We start from the raw sequence: 22,832 nt of genomic DNA on the forward strand, positions 1-22,832 counted from the left end.
AGCGCAACCTTCATGCCAAAAAAAAAACAGAGTTCCAGCATTAATTTGAAGCAGACACGCCTGAAAGTATGCACTAATTTAATAAGGCGTGACCAACCACAAAACAAACAAGTAGAGCGCGCACAAATTAAAGTGAAAGGATACATTCGCAGCAAGAATGGAGAAAAACTGTACGAAAAAGTGTGTTAAGCTTCAAGCGCGGAAGCAGAAAAAGCAACGCAGAAAAATATGCAACAGCATAGTGATAGAATTTGCGTTAAGCAGGCAAGAACACTGGTAGATGCTAGTATGTAGAAGCGCAACAAAAGAGCAGCTAAGCTTTTGACGATGCACAAAAAAGTCATGGCGCCTAAAAGCATGCAACGTACATATATTTACCGCAATGGCAAAACAGCTAGCCAAATAATGGCTATGCTAGTGTGTAGCGCGTGTGTCTGTGCGCAAAGAGACATTGCAGCGCAGTTTTCTCCTCTTTTTTGGTGGTGGTAATCAAGGCGTGTAAACACACGCACACACACATTGATACGTATACGTTAAAGACTCATTGTCCCTGCTATTTTTTCTTTTCGTTTGCTTCCATTGCCTTTGTAACGAAATTTTCTAGCACGGGCTTGCATTGTTTGACTACTTTTTATTTATCTTCGGCTTTGCTACACTTTATTGTGTCCTCTTCTTCGCGCACATCTTCAATCTTCATTCGCTGCTTGCGGTGTTCGCATGTGTGTTTGTATTTATATATTTTTTTTTCTAGTTGTTTATCTACACGTGTGCTTGTTTGTTTGTTTGGTTGCTTTGCTTTGCTTGTTTGTTTGCCTTTTGTCTTAGTCGCCACAACGTCTGCTATTCATTTCAGCTGGCGCTACAGCTTTGCTATTTCGCCTGAAGGTATGCAACACATGCACGCTCGCTTGCTTATGTAGCTGTTGCTATGCCTTTGTCAGGCCACCTGACTGCTTCTCACATCCATTTCTACCACATTTCTCTTAATCTGTGTGTGTGTATGTGTTCCATTGCCTGCGTTTGCCTACTTTATTACACTTTAACGCCGCAACAGCTCTACACATTTCTTCGTTGGTATGCGGTTGCCATGCCGGTTGCTTTGTGGCCTGAGGTGTTGCTGTTAAGCTGAAACTTGACTTAAATAATTACGTATACGCCATAGCGCCACATTCGTTGGCGTGAGTTAGTGTTGCGCAAAAACTCTCGGCTGCGTGTAGTATGTCTAGCGTGGTGGAAGCTTGCAACGTCGTCTGCCGACAAAGGTGTGGACAGTTGGCTTTTCAGCGCGTTTGCCTTTTGTTCGCCAGTCGTATATAAATACATATGTATGTACGGTCCTTTTTATATCAGTGCTTGTGCTGGTGCGCACTGCTTTCCAACGACTGTTGGTTTATGTCACCGCGCAAAACACTTTCATTAGTTTTGGTTGTGGCTGACTGTCCTGTCGCTCATAAACTAGTTCATGCTTTGCTTTCTTATTGTGCAAATCTTCTTTACTCTCACCCGCACACACTTGCACGCATATCTTATTCGTGCGCGCACCAAAAAGCCTTCTTGACAGCTTTATGCTTTCATTTACATATAACTTTATTTTCACTGACACAGCTCTTATCTGCAATTCTAATGCTATTTTATCTATTTCAGCAATCGTGCCCACCACTCCGATTCCCTTGTACATGGCTCTCTATCGTTACCAAATATATATACCTTGCTTTCTATAAAATTCAAAGCTAGCTTTCCCACATCACTTTTAAGCAACCTGAACTTTATTAAATTTCTACCACGAAAATCCTTATTCGCCACATGCTTTCCAGTTTTCTCAATTCTCCTTCCTACTTGCCTCACATTTTTCACGCTCCTCACCTTCTTGATCTTCCTTAATCACGTCTAAGCACATCTTTATTACACAATATTTGCTATGTATTCCTCTTAGCAACCCTTTCTAATTTCATTAATTTCAATCCCATTACATTTAATGCATTTCAAATGTAAATTGTGTCGAAATTTTATTACCAGTAACAAATATTTATTCCACACAAATTTGTTGTTAGTTAAATAAGTACACATGTGTTTATTTGCGGTTTAATCCTTTTAAATGAGTATAAGTGGTTAGGAAAAAATTTCTCTAGTGCGCGCACGTGCGGAAAATACTTACATAGTGTTTTTTTTTATAGGAAAGGAGGCACCATACTAATTTGGTCTAGTTCCGAACATTCATCATGCGGAAAGGGCAATCCTAAATTTTACATGACCATTGAAGTGGAATGTTTTTTTATTATTTGTTTTTTTTTTTTGCTGAACGTGGCATTTACATTTTTATTTTATATGGGAAAAAACAACTTTTCGATGAAGTGGCACAGAATTCCTGAAAATTAATATTTTTCGATCGGAGGACACTGTTTTTCATCAGAAGACTCCCAATAATAATACCAAATTGTTTATTTAACCATTTTTTCATAGTAACTGTATATTATAGGTCTATTAAGAAACCCAAAAAATGCAATGGGTGGATGACTAAAAAGTCTCCTGAAGAGAACCGTAGTTTTCCCATGGAAAAATATCGATTTTCAAGATATCTTTACCATTTCTACGAAAAGTTGTTATATTCCCCATATAAAACAAATACATTGAAAACTTTGAGCGCTTTCAGCGGCCTGTAGCTATTTTTTTGATTTCAAAAAAAAAAATAGGGGTATATTTTTTCGATACAGAACAATCGTAGGGGGTGAGAGCATTAAAATTCCGACTTAACGTTTTTTTTTTGACCACCCTAGTATACAGCCAATGTAACGCCCCTTCTCTTAGTTAAATCAAGTAATCGGAAATAAAATGTATTGTTCTTGTACATCAAATTTTCTTTGAGATCATCAAATCTATAATTTTGGCAAGTAGGAGGCAAGTAACGAGCATTAAGTATCCTTCAATTTCAAAGTCTTTGCAATATCATTGGAAAATTCTTGAAAGAACTTTGAGAATGTACAGTTCCGCAATGGAGCCTGCTTCGACAAGAGAATATAAGTCCCTAGGATACTTTTATTATTGTTAATTCCGACGGTTACCCTCCCTCCACCCAAATTATATTTTTCCTTTACATGTGAGTAAAAAGCTTGCTTATTCCCGCGTGGTTCCCACGGTTGTAAAAGCTTCGTAGACTTCAAAACCTTGTCTCCAAGCTCACTTCCATCAACAAAATGATTTACACCGTCCGTCTCAATGCTAAGTTCAACAATATTAGCCAAGGCTGCACGCACGCTCCGATGGCGGAGAAGAAAACGTAAACCAAATAACAGTACTATGAGCATTTGGAAGAAGCGTAAAACCGCTGCGCTCGCCACGATATAAAATTGTGTTTTGTTACATTAACGCTGGCGTAGGCAAAGAAGACGTATTTGCGCCTACAGGCGGAAGATTCAGCTTTCGCGAGAAAAATTAGGACGAAGAAGAAAGTATAGTAGACGTCACTTCCACACGAACCGTGATAGTGATTATGACCGGACACTTGTATCGAAGCGTGCTTAGCTTAGACAGTATGTAACCTTAAAATTCATTGAGGTGTTAAAAGCTTTTGAAGGCTTTTTTCGTAGGATTAATGCACCGCAGCGACACTTAGTGCCTTTGACCCTTTGGTACTGAAAAAATATTGCCATTTTTATGAACAAGAAGAGACTGTAAAGTTATCATTAAAAATATCCACCAAGGTATGAAAGCATCCTTCTTTTTTAAAGCCGACGAAAAACATACAAGCTTTCCTAAAAAGTTATAAAGAAAAAACAACTTTTTAAAACTTCAATTTTCTCCAAATTTTCCAAAAAAAATTTTCTCCAAAAACTTTTCTACCCAAAAACAATTTTTTTTGCTATGTACTAAACACTCTACGCTGCTTTTACAAACATATTTTTTCGGCTAAACAAAATCAACGTAATCGCCAATTCCATGTGAATAAAATGTTCTCATAATTTAACAAGCAAAACAAAAATAAATTGGGAATTTTTTTTTGTGGTTCATAACTTTTGTGATTATTTGGTCACATGGAATTCGCGATAAGGCAAATAATTTTCTAACAAAATTTTGTTTTGTAATTTTTTTCAAAAAATATTTTTTTCCTAAAAGTTATTTTTCCACAAATAACACCTTTTTTTTAATTTCTTTTCTAAAAAATTAACTATCCTTAAGAAATATAATTTTTTTAAATTTTTACAAATTTGTCTAGTTTTAGGTAAACTATTTTTTCCTAAACCTGTATTAATAGAGCTTAATAAAAAATGAGTCAAATTTAAGAAAAAACAACAAATTTTAAGTTTCTTCACACTATTTCTTTATGAGTGGAAAATTCTTTGGGATAAATGTTTCCCTTGGTCCTGAAAGATTTAAGTCAATTTTATTTTATAATAATATTCTGTAATAAGTATGTGGCAACTTGCATTAAATTCAACAATTTTTTAACTTCATTAACTAAAAAGTCTTTTAGCTGAATTTGAAGCTCTAGATACTTTATTGCATGAGTATGAAATCACAAAAACCGTGTCAAATATGTTCCACCATTTACTCCAGCCACTTCAGTTTATGCCTTCTATAACTGCCGCAAATATAAATGCCCTAGCCTAACTTTAGCGCGAAAGCAATAAAAAAATTGTTAGGTGTAAAATTTGCAATTTTGAAAAGTGCACGCCAAAGGTCCTGAGGCGTCGCGCCGCTATGGCCAAGCAACTTTTTATTGAATAGGTGAGTCAAACAAAAACTGTTAAACAAAAATAAGAAGCTTTAAAAATGCCACACGAATCTACTAAAATGCAAGGGAGCAATTGAATGAATTGAAACGAAAAAAAAACAACGAACTAAAAATGGACATTTACGAGCACCGCAGGCAAGTGTTGGTCCAGTGGGGCGAGCGAGCGTGCTTAAAGCACACATATTGTAGAAAAAGCTATGTGTGCGTATATGTGAATTTTAAATTTTTCTACAAACCGCGCATGTTTTTATTAAGCTGTAAAAATACCGAAAAATCACACGGAATTAACGGCACAACAGCTGCCAAAATTGTTAAATAACAAAAGTCAATATGTAAAGTGCAGAAAAATAAAAAAGTAAAACAAAAAATAATATTTAAGAAAACAAGAAAACTAGAACTTTAACCTACACACACACAAAATACATAAATAAAGCAAATCACAATAAAATGCAAATAAAGCACAAATTTGCACACTAAAAACACGCTACGTTTGCTCAAAATACATATTTATATGTATGTAAACAAATTTCGCGCTTAACACACAAGTGCGCCAAAAAGTATGCAAAGTATTTAATGAAAAAGCCATTTACGGCGCAAAGTTGTTTGGCAGGCGCGAAAAAGCCTTACGGCCGGCTTAGCGTAAAAGTGTTGCTTGCAACTTTTTTCATATTTTTTTTTTGTTGCACGTGCGTTTTAGTGTTATTTGTATTGGCGCCTAAATGTATGCAAATAAGCGAAATTTTGTCACACTTGCCACTTTATGGATATGCAGAGCAGACCAAGCGTTGGCAGGCTGACAGGCTGTGCAAGGTTGTCACAAGTCGTGCAATTTTCGCACAAATACAATAATAAAGATAAATAAATAAACAAATATCGTTAAAGTGTAAGAAAAAGTGAAAGGCAACTGTAATAAAATACGCTTGCTGCACGTAAAATTTTTACATACACTCATATGTGTTCAGTAGACGTGTAGAAAGAGCCCTTGGTTATCGCATCAGCTGCATGCGCCATTAAAGATTTCACGTATACGCCCTGTACTATGTGTAAAGCATGGCTGCACAGTGGAAAAATACGTTTTTTTGAATACTAAAATTTTATACATACATATTTGAATGGTTTAGCTTAACAAATTGATATTTGAATAAGAAAAAATCTTGATAATTGTGCACGAAATGGGCAGTTTTATACAAAATAAAAGGTACAAAAGGCAGAAGAATTTTAATGAATTAAAACTGATTGAGATTTTTCTTCACTTAAGCATGTGTTTTTCATATAACTTTTTTTAACTGTTTTTGTTGTAGGTTCATATGAAAATACAGCACTTTCTAGACAAAATGGAGAAATAATTAAGGCAATCAATCAAATATTTTAATAAATATAAACAGACAAAAATTCCACTTTATAAATGCTTACATTGACGCTTTTAATGGAAAAAAACTATGTTTTCTTCAGGGACCGAACATAACAGTTATTGATGAAAACTCTTATGGAAAAATTCACTATGAAGGAAATGTTCTACAACTAAGTGATACATACCAATCGAATTCTTTTTTCACCGAGACTCAGATTTGAAAATAAGTTTTTATTTGCAATTTTTATGCAAAATCAAAAAAAAAACATTTATTTTTGATTTTTATATTATATGTCTTAGACAACAGTTATTAAAGACTATTCTTTATAAAAGTCATCAATATAAATCAGCCACCGACTTTTGTTTTTTAAATCATTCGTATAAAGTCATTAACATTTTTTGCAGTTAAGAAGGTGTTGGGAAACAAAAGTTTACTACGACTTATACAAATGACTTTTATAAATAAACGTCTTCGATAATTGTTGTCTGAGACATATAATCTAAAAATCAAAATTAACTGTTATTTTCAATTATTTAGATAAAAATCAAAAATAATTGCTATTTTGGATTTATAAAACAAAAGTCAGAAATAACGGTTATTTGAGGAGTAATTAAATAAAAGTCAAGAATAATTGTTAAATTGGTCTCATTCCTCTTCCGTCGCCTTTTTACTATAAAAAATTAAAGGCCGGAATATTTTCTATTGATTTCTGCAAAAACATTTTCTCATATTTGCGACTTTTAACGTAACCTTATATAGTAATGATGGCATTTATGGTATTTTTATGACGTTTTTTGGAGTTAAGTTTACATGGGAGCTGTGTGTTAAAATAAACCGATTACTCCCATTTTTTTTTCGAAAGTTTAGTTATAATTTTATTCCTAAGATATGGGCATAATTTTGTAGTGATATATTCATCGGTCCGCTTTACGGCGTTTTTGAGGTTAGGTTTGTATGGGTGGTATGCTTTGAAATAAACCGATTACGCCCAATTTTTGATGGTTTACACATAACGTTATTAAAAATACATGAATAAGATTTTGAAGTCACACAATCATTGGTGTGCTTTTTAGGGCATTTTAAAACATTTTTGAGGTTAACTTTGTATGACAGGTATGCTTTAAAAAAAATCGATAACGTCTAATTTTCTAGACATAATTTCGGACTCATATATTCATTGGTGCACTTTTTATAGCATTTTTAAGTTGCTTTTTAGCTTAGGTTTATATGAGAGATATGCTTTAAAATTCTTCGATCGTGCAACTCGAGGTTCTACGCTGATTCCTTCTAACTTTTTCCAAAAAATGTATGCGGCTGTACCACTGCGTGCCGCACACTTTAAGCTCATCCCATGACTGCAACAATTTTAGTGATTTGGATTAGCTGGATATTTTGCGTTTTTACTTTTTTTGCCCGCTGTAGTCCCATTGTTCGCCGTGTACTCCAAAAGTTATGACACGCATGCACTTTTACTTGGCACAATCACTCACAACCTTAAGTCACTTGCAAGTAAATGTAATGATAATATATAGCCGCTTACACATGCGTTAGTGTTTGGCCGAGCTTCTCCTCCGAGTTGTGGCCTGCACCTTGATGTTGTCACACAAAGGGAGAGACCTACAGGTTTAAGCAGACTCCGAACGGCGAATTGTATTTTTATGAGAAGCAATTTTTCATGGCAGAAATACATTTGGAAGTTTGCCATTGCCTGCCGAGAGGCGACTGCTATTAGAAAAAAACCTCTTATTGGTTTTTATTTTTTGATGTTGGTTTGAACCGGGCTTAAACCCAGGCACTGCGTAGTGATAGCGCGCACTGCTAACCACTACACCACAATGGCCTTACGTTTAGTTATGTAAATATATACACATATATGAGCGGGTGCTTTAGTAACTTTTTTGAGACTTTATTTGATTTTTGCGGTTGCTTTTATCACAGTTTTACTTGTTATTTGCCGTTGCTTATGTCAATAGCTGTTGTAAACAGCCATACATACATCTGCGGACAGAGAAAATGTTCGTGAAATTAAATACCTACATTCAAATCGGATTGTACACTTGCATACGACTGGTTGGTTTCTAATATTTAGCAGCAAGCATGTTTGTTGCCATCACATAATATTTTTCTGAACAAAGATTGAAATATAAACGTCAGGAGTGACATGTTTTTAGGAAAAGTTTAGCGGAATAAATCTTTCATACATTGCATTTTTCCGAAAAAAAAAAAAATTTTGGAGGTAGGTGAGTTTCTTCTTTACCTACATAATATGTAGCATGATAAAAAAATAGTAAGGTAAAGGTAAAAGGTAAGGTTCTCTCAATTCGTCGGCCATGATATTTTTTTTTGAAGTTTGCCAACATTTTAAAATCATATAAAATTGAGAGTAAAAAAAAGGAATTGTTCAAAGTTGTTGTTGTTTGAGATTAAAAATGAGAATGTGTGTGTGAGTTTGTGTGTAAAATTTTAAAATTAAATTGCTTGCAAACGTCAAGAATATGAAAAATTCCTCTCAGCGGTTCTACTTCTCTTAATTGAAGAAAAACAGCAATCAAAATGAAGAAAAATGGCAACGAAACAGCACTAAAGAAGTTTTATCCTCTTTTCATGCCCAACATTTCTTCAAAATGATAGATTACATCCACGGTTCCATATTTTCGTGTACGTTTTTACACATTCCAAAGAAAAATTACGCATTCGGGAGAATTTTTTACGCATTCGGAAGGATTTTCGACCTTAAAGTAAGGAAAGTTTTTCTTTAATCCAGAGATGGATTTTTGGTTCAGTGTACCTTCCTATTTTTTACCATGATATGTAGTACATATAATAAAATTAGTTTTAGCAAGGGTATATTTTGCTTGAAGTAAATCATGCCAAGGAGACTTTCTTTTTCATATCGGACACCAAATTTGGTGTCACATTTCCTAATGGCTTCAAAGATTTTTTAACACGTATTCGAGGAATTATTTACTTCCTTTTTCCTTCGGAGATATAATCTGTCAAACTTTTGGTGATGTACATTTTCTTCCATATAAAAATATATTTCATGTTCATGCGTTATGTATATGGAATAAAATGTGCAAGATCATTACAAAAAGAATTCTCCAAAAATTAACGGTAATTTTTAGCGACTTGAAACTTGCACTTTATTGTACTTAAATTTAATGGAATACAAAACTGCATACCGAAAAATTAAAAAAAAAAAAATTTATTTGAAAAATTTAAAATTTCGATGCAAATTTCTTGGTATTTCTTGTATTTTCCAATTCTGTATGAAATTTAAAAAAAAAAGGTTTTTGTGGTTTTTGCTTCCGAATGACCATATCTTTATTAAAAAATATAAGAAACATTTGGTATGGAAATATAATAAAATCGTCAAAACGTCAGGGTATGCATATTTTTGACGCTGACTGTACACATATACATATATACGAATTCATAGCCAACTGTGATCTACAGAAGAAAAATCAATTATAGCGAACGTCGCGAACGTCATTTGTCCCGGAACGAAAGCGAGTGTCATACCAGCGTATGCACTGCGGTCGAAAAAACCCTGCAGCTTAAACCAAAAAAGAGTTAAACAAGTTTTTTTTTCTCTTAATTGAGAGCGAGCGACTGCTAACCTTTATTTATTTTGCCCGAATACAAGCGGAGCCCCAGAAGTAATCAAAAAAAATTGTTATCTTCATCAGCTTATAAATAAAGTAACTTTTAGTAAAAGCCTGCAAAAAAAAAATAATTTCATATAACTTGCATACTATTTGCACTAGAGCCAAAAAAAATACATAGTATCATACTACAATAATACCTATTTAAAATTAATAAAATAATCGATGGATAAATATTTTCAATTTTGAGAGTCCCACTTGAGAAATGTTTACTCATTATAAATTTTAATATTTGTATGTTTGGGGTTCCTTAACGCGGAAACTACTGAACGGATTTGCACACAAAGATAGCCCATGACCTGGATTGAAAAATAGGCTGCTTCTTTTTAAGAGTTGCCACCTGTTAAAAAAGTTAAATCAAATTAATGAGTTCAATCAAATACTGCAATACAGGTGACAGACGAAAAAAGTTTAAGAGGCATTAATTTCGAAGCTATTTTTGAAGAGGGTTACCATCCTACCCTGCTAACATTATGAAAATGTGAAAATTTGTATATTTGGAACTCGATCAAGCGGAAACGGGCTAACGGATTTGCATTGAATTTTGCACACACGATTGTTTATGTCCTTGATTGGCTGGTTTATGACCTGGATTGAAAAATAGGCTACTATATTAACCTCTTTTCCGATCAGAACCAAATTTGGCACACTTACCACGGATTTCCCAAGGATAGTCTTAGACTGAAAATAATTCCGATAAACCACTTAAACCGGGTTTTTTCAGATTTCCAGGTCGAAATCTCTCAGATCAGAAATCAGAAATCTCAGATTTCAGTGGAGTTGGAATGTAATATAAAGTACACAGGCGAACGTACCATGAAAATGGCTTCCACTTTTGAAGGCATAGAGTTCCCGGCAACAAGCTGAAATTACAGCAATCAAGCTTTATTGGCTTTCCTTCTATGTAGGTTCTGAAACAAAAGAGACGCAAGAAACTTTTTTCGCAATATATGTGGCATATCTGAACATAGCCCTTTTTCGCTCTCTCTGTTAGATTCATCCAGTTCTCAGCGAGCTTTGTAAACAAACGATCGAGCGAACTGAAAAAAAGGTGCACTGTTACAAGACCGCTTTATAGCAGTGATAACAGCGTTTTTATTTTTTGCTAGGTTTCTTCCCTCCATTTATGATATGGAAATATTAAAAATTAAAAAAGGTGCCGGTACGAATTGCACGAAAATATGTGCCTGTCCTCAAATACCTGATGCACCCTGTACTGGCGCAATATCTACTCATGTTGTTTGTTTTCGTTTTTTGTTGAAAGTCCCCTCTATGCTGTGTAATTTTTCAAATCCCATTAGTGCCACTTTTCATCTAAAACCCTAACATCGCCCATTCTCAACCAACGATGCCATCAAACGTCCGCCAATCAATCCACCATCGCAACCACTCAGCCACATGAGTAGCTCGTTTATGTAATGGATTTCGATGGCTACGGGATTACTAAGCACCAACAGAAAAATGACCGAAAATCATAAAAAAAATATATGTACACGCAAGCATATAAAAAACTAAAAGTTTCAATATGAAATACGAACATACGAAATTTTGGCGTAACCAATACATTTTTCCGTCAAGCACTCTTGCACTCCGCGGTGCACAGCAGCTGTGGTGCGCGCAGTGTTGCATGTTTGCCAGGGCGGCTCAATCTCGCTGTTAACGCATTCAAGCATTACGAAACGCCAAAATACGAGCACATGCGGCATGGAGTGAGCGACTGCTGCGGCTGCTCGAAAAAGTTTTTTTGTGTCTGTGCATGTTTAAATTTTTCTTTTGTTTTTGTATATGTAGCGGTAGCGGCATTTGAACTCCGCTGATACGCAGCGTTGCAATTTCCGCTTGGCCGCATATTTTTCAGCCGTCGGATATGCAACGAAAAACCAATCGAGTTCAAATCGCAAAATAAATGGCAAAAAGTTTTACTGAAAATAATAATGGCGATTGCAGCGCTGCGAGTTAGTGGCTACTTTTCCGATTTTTCGAGCTGCGGTGGATTTGTTGTTAGTTTGGCATTCGGTGTTTGTGGAGGCAGCAGGCTTCTCGTTGAGTTGGTGGATCTGGTTGGGAATTTATATGAAAAAACTTGAATTGATTTTCGGTAATACTCTGCGGCCGCCACTGCCGTGTATATAAACTCTGTGTGGGATCTCCGTTTGGCTAGTTCGAATGTTGTGGGTTCGAGTCCGAATTTCTGCTATCTATAATTAAATGCTTGAGGGCAAAAAGTTTTTAGGCTTCAGTGTGGTGAATCTTAGTTCAACAGTGGCTATCACCAAAACGCTGTGCTTAATTTTGAATATCACTAATATTCAAATGAATAACAGTAATGCCTAAAAATATGCAAAGTGAAAGCTTCAGAAGCGCGAAGCAATTGCTAGGACGATTCCACCTCGTCGGCCTGCAAACAGCTGCTATTTGAGAGGTCCGTGACGATATTAAGTCGCACCACATGGGTTCCTCAAAGACAATGTCTGATCGTACATCTCGCAGAATCGAAAGTTGACGCTTAGCCAGCTGCAGGAGCCCCTTTCGCCGCCCGAAATTTCCCGGCAAGACTTTCCAACTTTTCATGACAGGGTTTTTTTTCAAGTGCACAACTTGACGCCGGAATATCTATGTATTGCCTATCCAAAAGTATGAAATGAAGAGTTCTCTGCCTAGCTAATTCATTAGCCACACAAATTCTTGCATTGGTTCGCATCCAATCGGCTGCCTCTTTTAGATTTGACTTCCAAGATGTCTTTCCAGAAACTTGACTCTGCCAAGTAGCACAAGTAGAATTCCACCGATCGTGGGAAGCCGCGTATAAGGCACTTTATATCTCCTGGCAAATAGAATGTAGCTCCATCCATTCAGGAACAATAGTAAGTCCGCAGCTGGTACCCCTGCATAAATTTGTACAGAGTGGCTAAAACTCTTCCTATAACGATGAGTGCCACGTCGTCAGCGTACGCCTTCTCTCCTTATGAAGTTGACGTTTACCACTATGATCCATAGAAATGGTGAGAGAAACCCTCCCTGCGGAGTGTCTAGTCCCACTCTATGCTGAACAAAGGCGTTTTTCGCTTCCAATCGTAACAGCTCTGTCGTGGATTCAAAGCTTTTACCATTATCCGGGATAACACAATGTTAAAAGTCTCCTCTATATCAAGGAAGGCACCAACTACAAAGTCTTTATTTTTAAGAGACTTCTCAATAACTCAAACATTTGTATGCAGAGCAGAATCCACAGGTTCAACCTTCAGGTAGTCATGTTGAGAGAGGCTCAATCGCTCTCCAGAAATCCTATTTCCCTATACGCAAATCAATGAATTGCTCAAGTTTCTCCAATAGAAAGTAAGAAGGCTGATTGGTCTTATGTGTTTTGGGGATACGAGAGAAGTTGTTCCTGTCTTGGGAATAAACTTAAGCCACACATAGAAAGTGGCATAGTCTACTGTATCGACACCAGCAGGTTCACACGGCGCATCACTAACTGGAATTCCTCTCCACGCAACGCCCAGTTGCCCGCCTCTAAATCAGGACGATTCATGACAGCCACATGAGTTTTCGCAGATTTTCCCCACGGCTCCCCAATAGTCTTCCTCATCTCGGACTTATATTTAGATATCCAGTTCGATCTGCAAAGTTTCCAGTAACACACTTTTTTGATTTTGTTAATGAGGCGCCTACTCTACGCCGTGAGGTCTGTAGGACTTTGGCCGAGAGACTACACAGCGGGTAGGAGCTTTCGATGGCACTCCAAAAAGCTGATGTGCACTTACTCCACCAAAACAGTAATCGAACTATCGGTGTTAAAGCTTTCCTGGAGTGGCTGGCGCAGTTGCTTGCTATGGAGGTCCCAATTAGTTCTCCTGAAATCCCCAAAAGGGGATACTTTTAGTCTGCGCATAGTATAAAACCATAAAGTGTCTCACCTCTTACGTTTATACTCGTACCTGAGCTTTCCCACCGCGAATCTCTTGGTTAAGCACCCGAGCCAATAATGCCACCGGTCTTCCGTTGCCTCGCCTCAGCTGTGGTCTCACGCAGCAGTAGTAGAGTGGTATCACCTGATTGTCATGCGGAGCAACCAGCCACAATGCCCTCATTATTGAAATTAGGCAAAGTAAATTCTATTCATTCATTTCTGATCAGCCCGCAGGATCTTGGTGTATCTGCTTGTTTCTACACTATCCAACATATACTTAGGCATTCTAATCGAGGAGGAACTGTTACTGCTTAGGCCCTGCTCCTGAACTGCAGCAACTCCAGCTTGTTTGACGGGGATAAGAAGGTTTGCGGATCTGGTGGTTCTGGTGATCTCTTTACAGTAGGTTCGTCTGCCCAAACCTTGCACAGCCACCTGAGGCCTTGTGGCAGAACCGTCTGATACTGTTGACGGAACCCTCTGTTGATGGAACATTGCCAGTCTTTGGGCCTCTGATACAACCTATTCTACCACCATACTAACGCACTTTAAATATGTTACATAATTTCTTCGTTGGCCTTATGCGCCAGACATTTCAAAAAAACCTTAAAAACAGTAATTAATTTTTTCACGCCTAAAATTATGCAACTAAGAGTTAAGCTTTAAGTTTATTTAACCAAAATTTGAGCCAGGTCATTAAAATTGCGCGGACTTGACAATCATAAAATGAAAATGAAATGAAATTCCAGCTGGCTGTTGAAGTTTTCGTGGTTATCTTCTTTTTTTTTTGATAAACACATACACCTTTAAACGCTATAAAGCTGGCTATATTCGTAGTAAGACCACCAAGCCTTTATTTGCCTGTCTGCCAGCGCCAGAATGGAATGCTTTCGAATGCGCACTTGAATGACACTCGGTAAGTTGCCAGAACAATGCACAATTTCATTTGAAACTTTTAAGCGACGCGACGGCGTTAGTTGTCGCCATAGAATTATTGTTGTGCGCCTAAATATATGCGACATATTTTTGCAACTTGTTTAACAGCAGCGGCAATAGTGGTAGTGTACACGTTGTAGTAAATATTTCAAGGGCTTTACTTTTCGGTAGCGAACAACTGCACAGTGTAACAAAATACCTGCTGCTGTCAACAACAACAGTCCAAGCAATTTGCACGACCACACAAGTGGTTGGCAATGCGCAGCCCGACGTCTATGTACACAGAAACACAGAAACCACTTGCACTCTATACTCGCATCCAATATGGCATATGCTTACAAAAGTTCGTCAACACTGTGGTAGAAATGTTTTGCTCCTATTTAAACAAACAAACTTGCCAACACACACTACATATATAAATATGAACGTAAAAAATATATGAGCCAACATTTGTAGCTTTAATTAAATGTACCGAACGTTGAGGAGCGAGCGTGCGCGCGCGCCTAAAAGCGGACTTCACATACATGCCTTAACAAGTGTTTTTGCTTTTAAGTGGATTACATTTTCGCATTCTTCGGCATATTTACACATGCATACGCATGCACATGAGTTGGTGTGCGCGTTACGATGCGTGTCACGAATTGTTTGCTTTTCACTTAAATTCCACGCACACAAATTAAGGTGTGTGTTTGTATTAAAAGCCTTTCTGTATTTATTTACTTTTATTTCACTTATTTTTTGCCTGTTCGCTGACTGAGTTGAGGTAGCGAAAGGTTAGCTGGTTCGCTGCTTGTCAAGGTAAAGTAATAAGGGTAAATCGCTAGTGTGGAAAAAATATCGAGTTGTTGGAGTTTGAAAAATTTGCGGTAAAGGGTCGTAGAAACTGCATACTTGTATAAAAAAAAATAGAAATTTGCATGTAATATGTATGCGCTAAGGTATCTCTATAATAAAGCGCTTTAAAACCCTCTCTCTAACAGGTATGCATGCCGATTTCGAGACACTCGTATGTGTGTTTGTATTACCATTTGTATTAGTGTCCTTTGAAGTGAAATTGAGCTGAAGTTGCGCAACTAAAAGCAAAGAAAACTGCTCGTGGCATACCCTAAGTGAGTCGCAATTTAATTTGCGTGCTTGAGTGAGTTAGCTCTTTACAGAATGGGCATTACTTTACTTGATTGTATGCAAATGTAATCAGGTATGATTTCTTGTGGCGTTGACCCTTCAACCTGAGTATTGTTATGTGAATTTATCTCACTTTTAAAGCAAATTCTCTATAACGCAATTTACCAGCTTTTGAATGTACTCTCTTAAACCCTCCTTGATCATCTTAACTCTTTTTGAATGCTAATTGAAGAGCTACCACTAAACCTTCTAACAAGTAAAATATGCCTTCAATAAGATGAATTTATCTTATTCCTCGAGGACTTTAATCCCGGAGGCCTGCCTGCATTTCTTACCAAGGTGTTATGTGCAACACTGCCGACCTCTTTGCTCAAATTGTTAACCATCCACTTCCATTTCCATCTTCGCAGGCGGAAGTTAAGTGGCTTCATACTAGCTTCTTCTCAAAAAACTCGGAGTACCATCCTTAAAAAAACCGCCAGGCGCCTGGTTATTGCAGTAGTGACTTTACAGGTAGAACTGCCCTTCAGCAGTGCCGGGAGCACAATGGATTTGCAAAGTTTGTGAAGTTCCTCAAAGTCTTAATATTTTTGTCAGAGACTGTCACGTTCGTTGGCATACTTAGACGCTTGGTCTTATTAAATTAGATTTTCAGTCCTGCCCCTTAGTATCTCGATGTGTCGCGTCGCCCAATAAGTCGATGCTCTGCAGTGAACTGGACAGGGACCACCGAAGCCCGCAGTCGGGTAATGGTCTCATGGCAGCATACAACGCATCCCCAAACACCAAAAAGGGAGGTGAGAGTATGCAACCTTGTCCAAACCCGCCGCGAACTTCGAAGGTCGGAGACAGCTTTCGGTTTGTGTTGTAGACCGCATCCAGCTTCATCGTAGTGACAATTTTTCGCGATTTTCAAAAATCGACAATCGATGATTATAGTATCTGTGCAGAAGAACCCCGCGCGGAAACTCGACTGCGAATTGTCGTAAGTTGAATTTAGATGTTCCTTTAAGCGCGCCATACCACGCCTGTTATCAAAATCCCCTCAGGTTACACTTTTCAGGATTTTTATAATAATGCCATCAGTCTACTCACCTAGGAAGCAGCCGCTATCCCTGATAGCGCTAATGAGTGGATCCAGCAATTCAGTGGCAAGCTTGGGAAAACTTTGAAAAACTCCGCTGGTATTACATCCGAACCTGCTGTTGCTTCGGTGCAATTTGAACCACAAGTCAGTTTGAAGACAGTTGAAGCATTTAGTTTAGTACGGTTGTTTGTATTCAAACGAGCCTGTCCTTCTACGAAATTCGGATTAGTCATTAGCTACAAGCAAGTAGTCACTAGACATTTCAGGGGTAATCGATGAGATACTAATGTGAGTTAATAGAGACTCAGCACAGAGCCTCACATATTCATGAAGTTTTATGTGAGGAGACTTTCAATGAGATAAGTTTCCTTAAGAGCCAACAGACCAGGAAGATAGATAGTAGAATACTTGTGTCTCTATGTAGGATACAATTAAACACTGAACCCTTTTGATACCACTTTGGGGTAGTTGTTTCCGTTATCCCCTTAAAACCAATTCGCTCTAAGCATCAGCTCTCTGGTATCCATGGACCCGACTTCATCATATTCCTTGAAGAAGTATTTGCCTAGCGTTCGAGCCCTGCGTCTAGCAGAGTCGAACCGTGATGGAGGATATGTGTTACCAGTTTTCTCTTCCAAGTTGTTCCAAGGGAGCTCCTTTTAAACAAATTTCTGGTTTAATAAGACTGAAAAGGGATGCTGTGCGTTGGGCACCTAAATTAGATCAACGTTGCTAGGAAATTTGACGGGTGGATATCTACCGTTTTTCTGCTATTGCAGGTACTAATGTTATTTTTGTAGCGGTTACTTTACCAAGAGGCAGATAATCTCTCAATCGGTGTCATCAAGCTCAGCTAACGCTTGGCCCAGGAAAAATGCTGCGGTATGGGGCCAAAGGTAGAGGGAGAGGGCTGTTAATTGAGTAGGGTTGAGTGGGCATGTGAGGAGGTGATTGGTATCATGTGGGGAATTTTCACATGCTGGACATGCATGAACGGCGTCGAGGTCTGGTCTTGATAGGTAAGAGTTTTACCTACGACACTAACCAGACCGCAGTTGATCCAGAGTAACGCGGATCTCGCAAGGCAACTTAAGCTCTTTCTTTGCATTTCGTGGGGATTGAACTTCGATGGCGACATTCAAGGGGCGATAGTTGGTAAAGGTGGTGACGGCCTTTCGGTGAGTGTCGTTTACTGCTTGTTTTGCTGGGTCATTCTTCAATTCGCAGAGATGCCTTTTGACGAAATTTAATATTAATCGTACCGGTGCTAGTGGGAATACCTGGAGTAGAACTGTCACTTGTACCAGCAAAGCTGGTGCCATGACGAGCAAATGTCGCAATGGTCTCAGCTAACCCTTTGGAAGATCGGTGCGGTTGTTTTTTTTTTCAATGCATTTTATAGTCAGCTGGCTTTCTGTAAAAATGAAGATTTTATTGTTAGTTATCGTATCACACTGGACTAGTGATCATCTTTAGCTTAGAAATTGCCGTCAGTTCAGCTGCCGAAGACAGAATTATATACCTAACCGTTCCGTATAAAAGCCTGGCCTTTCCATCCTTTTTGGATTCATGATTCCTGACTTCAAATGAATTCAAACGGGCATTCAGACCCCTTGGACGCCGAAAGGAGTTTCAATGCTAATGTTAATCTCCAGGACTTGGCTGGATCGACTCTAGCACATCACATTCTCCTTTAGCGCGAAATCACATTATCTTTTAGCAACATATTCGTGATAATTATATACATAGAAAGGCTGTGCGCAGGAAAGGTATTCTTTTCCTGCAAGGCCATTAGCTTTGGAAATTAATTTGTATTTCTAGATGGTTAGAGTAGCTTTTCACCCTAGTTGGAAAGCCATTTTTAAACTCTAAACTTGTGCAAAGCTATGGGCACTTAGCGGTTTAAATTAATATCATGCAGGGAAGGCGGCTTCTCTCTAAAATGTTCTGCAGAAACTATTTTCCAAGTGTGTTTGGTCTACTTGCAAGGTCGTTGCGGCAGCAATGGTTGAAAGGCCTATTGATCCTTTAGTCATGCACAACCGCGGATCACTGCGCTGTATAGACAGCCGTGATTAAATATTTTCTTTGCTCATGCGAGCCCTGGTCTCCAATAGTTGCGACCTAATCGAGAAATAGGAGAGGGCGTAAATGGCTGCCTCGTCAGTTGTAAACGCTCCGCCTGGAAAACGCTTTCCCGAACCAGTTGGCGAAGAATATCTTCGAAAATCCTTCCACCTTCGCGAAAATTTTAACTGGAGATTGGAGAAGAGACGATCACATCCAGCACAATTAGAAGTTGAAAAGCGCCGAACAGCTGTGCGAGAAGGCGCTTTAAGCGTGTTTCTGGAAACGGAACCGTTTTGTTATCTCAGTAGCTTTCCTTGGAAAATTTTTGTGGGTAAACTCAGAAATCATTTTGTGCTGAGCTGGCGATGGTAGCCAGGATATTTGTGCTATTCTTCACCAGCAAAGTTTCTAAATGTTTATCTAACCGGTCGTAAACGTATGGGTTTTCAGATATGTCAGTATGATGATTCGTTTGGAGCTTATTCTGCATGATTATTGTCCCTTCTCGAGACAACGACTAGTTCATAGTATTTAATTTATCCGTATTTGATCCTCTTAGAATTGCGAGCTTGTTTATCAAGATTCTTATAGCATTTCTCTGAAAGGCTGATTTTGGAATTTATGAGCTAGGAAGGGACAGCGTGATACAAAAGATTTGTTTTACTCCAATTTTCATTGTTATTCTATTCCCTGTAAGCTAACTACCTAGCCCTTTACTTAGATAATTTTCTTTTTTAAATATTCACAGTGCATTTCCTTAATGTTTCGCTTTAATTCTTCTTCTAATTGCAGCTCCAGTATCAGTGAGGAAACGAAGTACTTCATCTTTGTCACCCAAAATGTCAACCTGCGTGCAAAACTACTCCTCCGCCTATGCTAGCAAGCCTACAGCCATTGCATAACAGCCGCAGACTTCTTCACACCGATCATAGCCACAACATGAACATCGAACAACATAAGTTCCCCCCACCACCACCACCATCCGCGAGTCTGCTGTCCGACAGCGGTTACACCAATGGCTATGCCACACCCAGCAACAGCAGTATTACGACGACTTCAGCGGACACCTCTGCGTCGTCGCCCGCCTCGCAGACAACCACCTACGTGAACATACCGATAATACCGCATAGCCAACTTAATGCATCCGCGTCGTCTACATGTTCCGCGTCCCCACCGCTGCCGCCGCCGCCACCCTCTGCTATCTCCATGATGGGTAGCGCCAACACACCCGGCGCTGGTGGCGGCACAAGCACCTTTAAAACACCACTGCTACCCATGCCCACGCTCGAGGACATCGAAGGCGGTTTGCTAGCAGTCACGACGACTTCTAACACGCCCGTTCCTATGCCTGTGGGCATACTTAAGTACCCGAATGCTGCCTCAGCGGCGGCCGCAGCATCTGTGGCATCAACACCACTCAGCCTGCCACCCTCTACGTTGAGTATGTGCGCTGGTGGCATGGGCCCTGGACCGCCGCTGCAGTCACAAACGCCGGCGTTATCATTGCCCGCCTCTACTGCCACGAGCGGATATTTTAGTAGTGTGGCGACTAGCTATCAATCAGCAGCGCACGCACATCAGCAACAACAGCAACTACCACCTGCCACACTCTCATTAGCCAGCGATATGATGCAGCATGCAACAACGCCCATAACGGTGCTTTCGCTGCAACATTCGACACAGCAAACACAACTACCACCGCCGCCTTCTGTGGGTCTACTTAATAGCAACAGCGGCGTAACTCTAGGCATAAGTGGGGGTAGCAATGCCACTGCGGGGCGCAGCAATCATCTGTCAAACGTGGGAGGCGGAATGGGTGGCTCTGTCGGCGCTACAACCAGCGCTGCGGATTCGAAACGATCATCGAAGTGCTGTACCTGCTTTGGCAGTGGGAACTCGTCATCATCAACGAAGTCGCAGCAAAAAAAACGGCGCAAGCAGAAGGCACAGACGATTTGGTCGGCGCTGCTGACGAATTTGGGAATTTGCGCGCTGCTGCTGGCCTACACGCTACTGGGTGAGTATGGGGGAGTTAAAATTAGCATAAAAGGAATGCAAGTTGTGAAATAGGTAGGGAATGAAGTGAGAGGTAAACTATTGGAAGTGCCAAAATGAAAAACGAATAGCAAAACGAAGAAAGCGAATAAAGAAAAAAAAAAACTTAAAAAAAATGGAAACAAAAAGGAAAACAAACATCGCTGGCAAATAAAATTTGATAAAACCAAAATCAAATAAAAAAGGCAAAAAACCAAAATGACTGTAAAACATAAACCCAGTGAAAAAAGTAAAGTAAAACAGAATACTAACAAAATATTATAAAACAAAATAAAGCAAACTCAGATTTGAAACAATAATAAAAGAATTAAATTGACTAAAATAAAGTAAAATAAACTGTTAAATAAACTAAAAAGAAAAAATAAAATAAATCAAAAATAATAGGCATTAAAAATTAAAAAAATATGTATAGTAAATAAAAACGACTATAAAATAAAATACATTTAAAAAAAATAAATAAACATACAACGAAGCAAAACAACAAAAAAAAATCCCATAAAATTAAGTAAAAAATAAAATTAAATTAAATTAAATTGAATATGAATTAATAGGCAACAAATGTTTAAAAAATATATATATATAATAAATAAAAAATACTATAAAAAAAAACAAAATAAAATTAAGTAAGAAAATTAAATTAAATTAAACAAAGTGAAGTAAAACAAAAAAGTATTATTAAATGAAATAAAATGAAACAAGATAAACACAAAATTCCATTAAAACTAAATAAAATGAAGTAAAATTTAATATAAAAAAATTAAATTAAATAAACTAGGTTAAAGTGAAATGAAAGAAGCAAATAAAATAAAATAAAATAAACAAATTAAAATCCATTTAAATAAAGAAATCTTAATTAAATAAAGTATAGAATATTAAAAAATAAAAACAAGAATAAAGGTTAAACTTAAAACTAGAACAATCGTTATTAAAATAATAAAATATATTTGAAAGTTAATTAAAAATAGAGAAATTTAACTGAGACGATAAATATTAACATGAAAACAAAATATGTAAGAATGAAATATTCAAAAAAATAATAATTAGAAATTAAAAATTAAATGATATAAAATAAAACCAATTAAATTAAAAAAAATTGAAAAATTAAATTAAATTAATTATAAAAAAATTCAACTAAATGAAGTAAGAAAAAAATAAATGAAATAAATTTAATTTAATTGAAATAAAATTAAATCAAATCAAAAATTGTCAAAATAAAATAAGATAAAATTAAGTAAACTCAGATTACAAAAATTGTTGTGAAATAAATAAAAAAAGAATAAAATAAATTTAAATAAAGAAAGTTTAATTAAACAAAGTAAAGTAAAAATAAATAAAATTATAAAACAAAAACAGTTAAACTTAAAAACAAAAACAAACGTCGTTAAAATAATCAAAAAAATGTATTTGATATTTAATTAAAAATAAATAAATTTAACCAAAAAGGTGATACATAAATATTAAAATTAAAACAAAATATGTAATAAACAAATATTAAAAAAAGAATAAGCAAATAAAAATAAAAAAGCAAATAAAATTAAATTCAGTACAGGTCAATTCGTTTGAAATAAATTATGTAAATTGAATGAAATTTAAATAAAATTATAGAATAAAAACTAAAACTTAAAAAATGGAAAAACTTAAATAAAATGCAATGAATTACAAATAATTTAAATATGTATAATCGTAATAAGTTTAAATAAAAATAAAAATAAATAGTATATACAGATGCGTGCAACTAATTAGCAACGAAATCCAAAACGATATTGCTTGCAAATTATGTTTATTTATTTATTTTTAATAATTTTCATTTAAAATATAATTCAATCTATATCAGAAACCACAATAACAAAAGTTGCAAAGCTTGCACAAATTGCAAAAAAATTATTCAAACTTCAAAAAATTG

The 22,832-nt window shown here is 37.0% G+C and overlaps 1 protein-coding gene across 1 annotated transcript in view; it reads left to right on the forward strand.

Annotated features, from left to right (window-relative positions):
• Positions 1-22,832, forward strand: part of LOC108358426 (AF4/FMR2 family member 4-like) — a 153,322-nt gene that overhangs the window by 110,995 nt on the left and 19,495 nt on the right. The window contains exon 3 of the mRNA XM_017609754.1: positions 19,667-20,891. Coding sequence (XP_017465243.1) covers positions 19,748-20,891 — 1,144 coding nt within the window. The 5' untranslated portion in view covers positions 19,667-19,747. The remainder of the gene's footprint in view (positions 1-19,666; positions 20,892-22,832) is intronic.

The sequence above is a fragment of the Rhagoletis zephyria genome, unplaced genomic scaffold, assembly GCF_001687245.7.
Source record: "Rhagoletis zephyria isolate East Lansing unplaced genomic scaffold, Rhagoletis_zephyria_1.1 Rzeph_scaffold_00254, whole genome shotgun sequence".
In the NCBI taxonomy this organism is placed as follows: Eukaryota; Metazoa; Arthropoda; class Insecta; order Diptera; family Tephritidae; genus Rhagoletis; species Rhagoletis zephyria.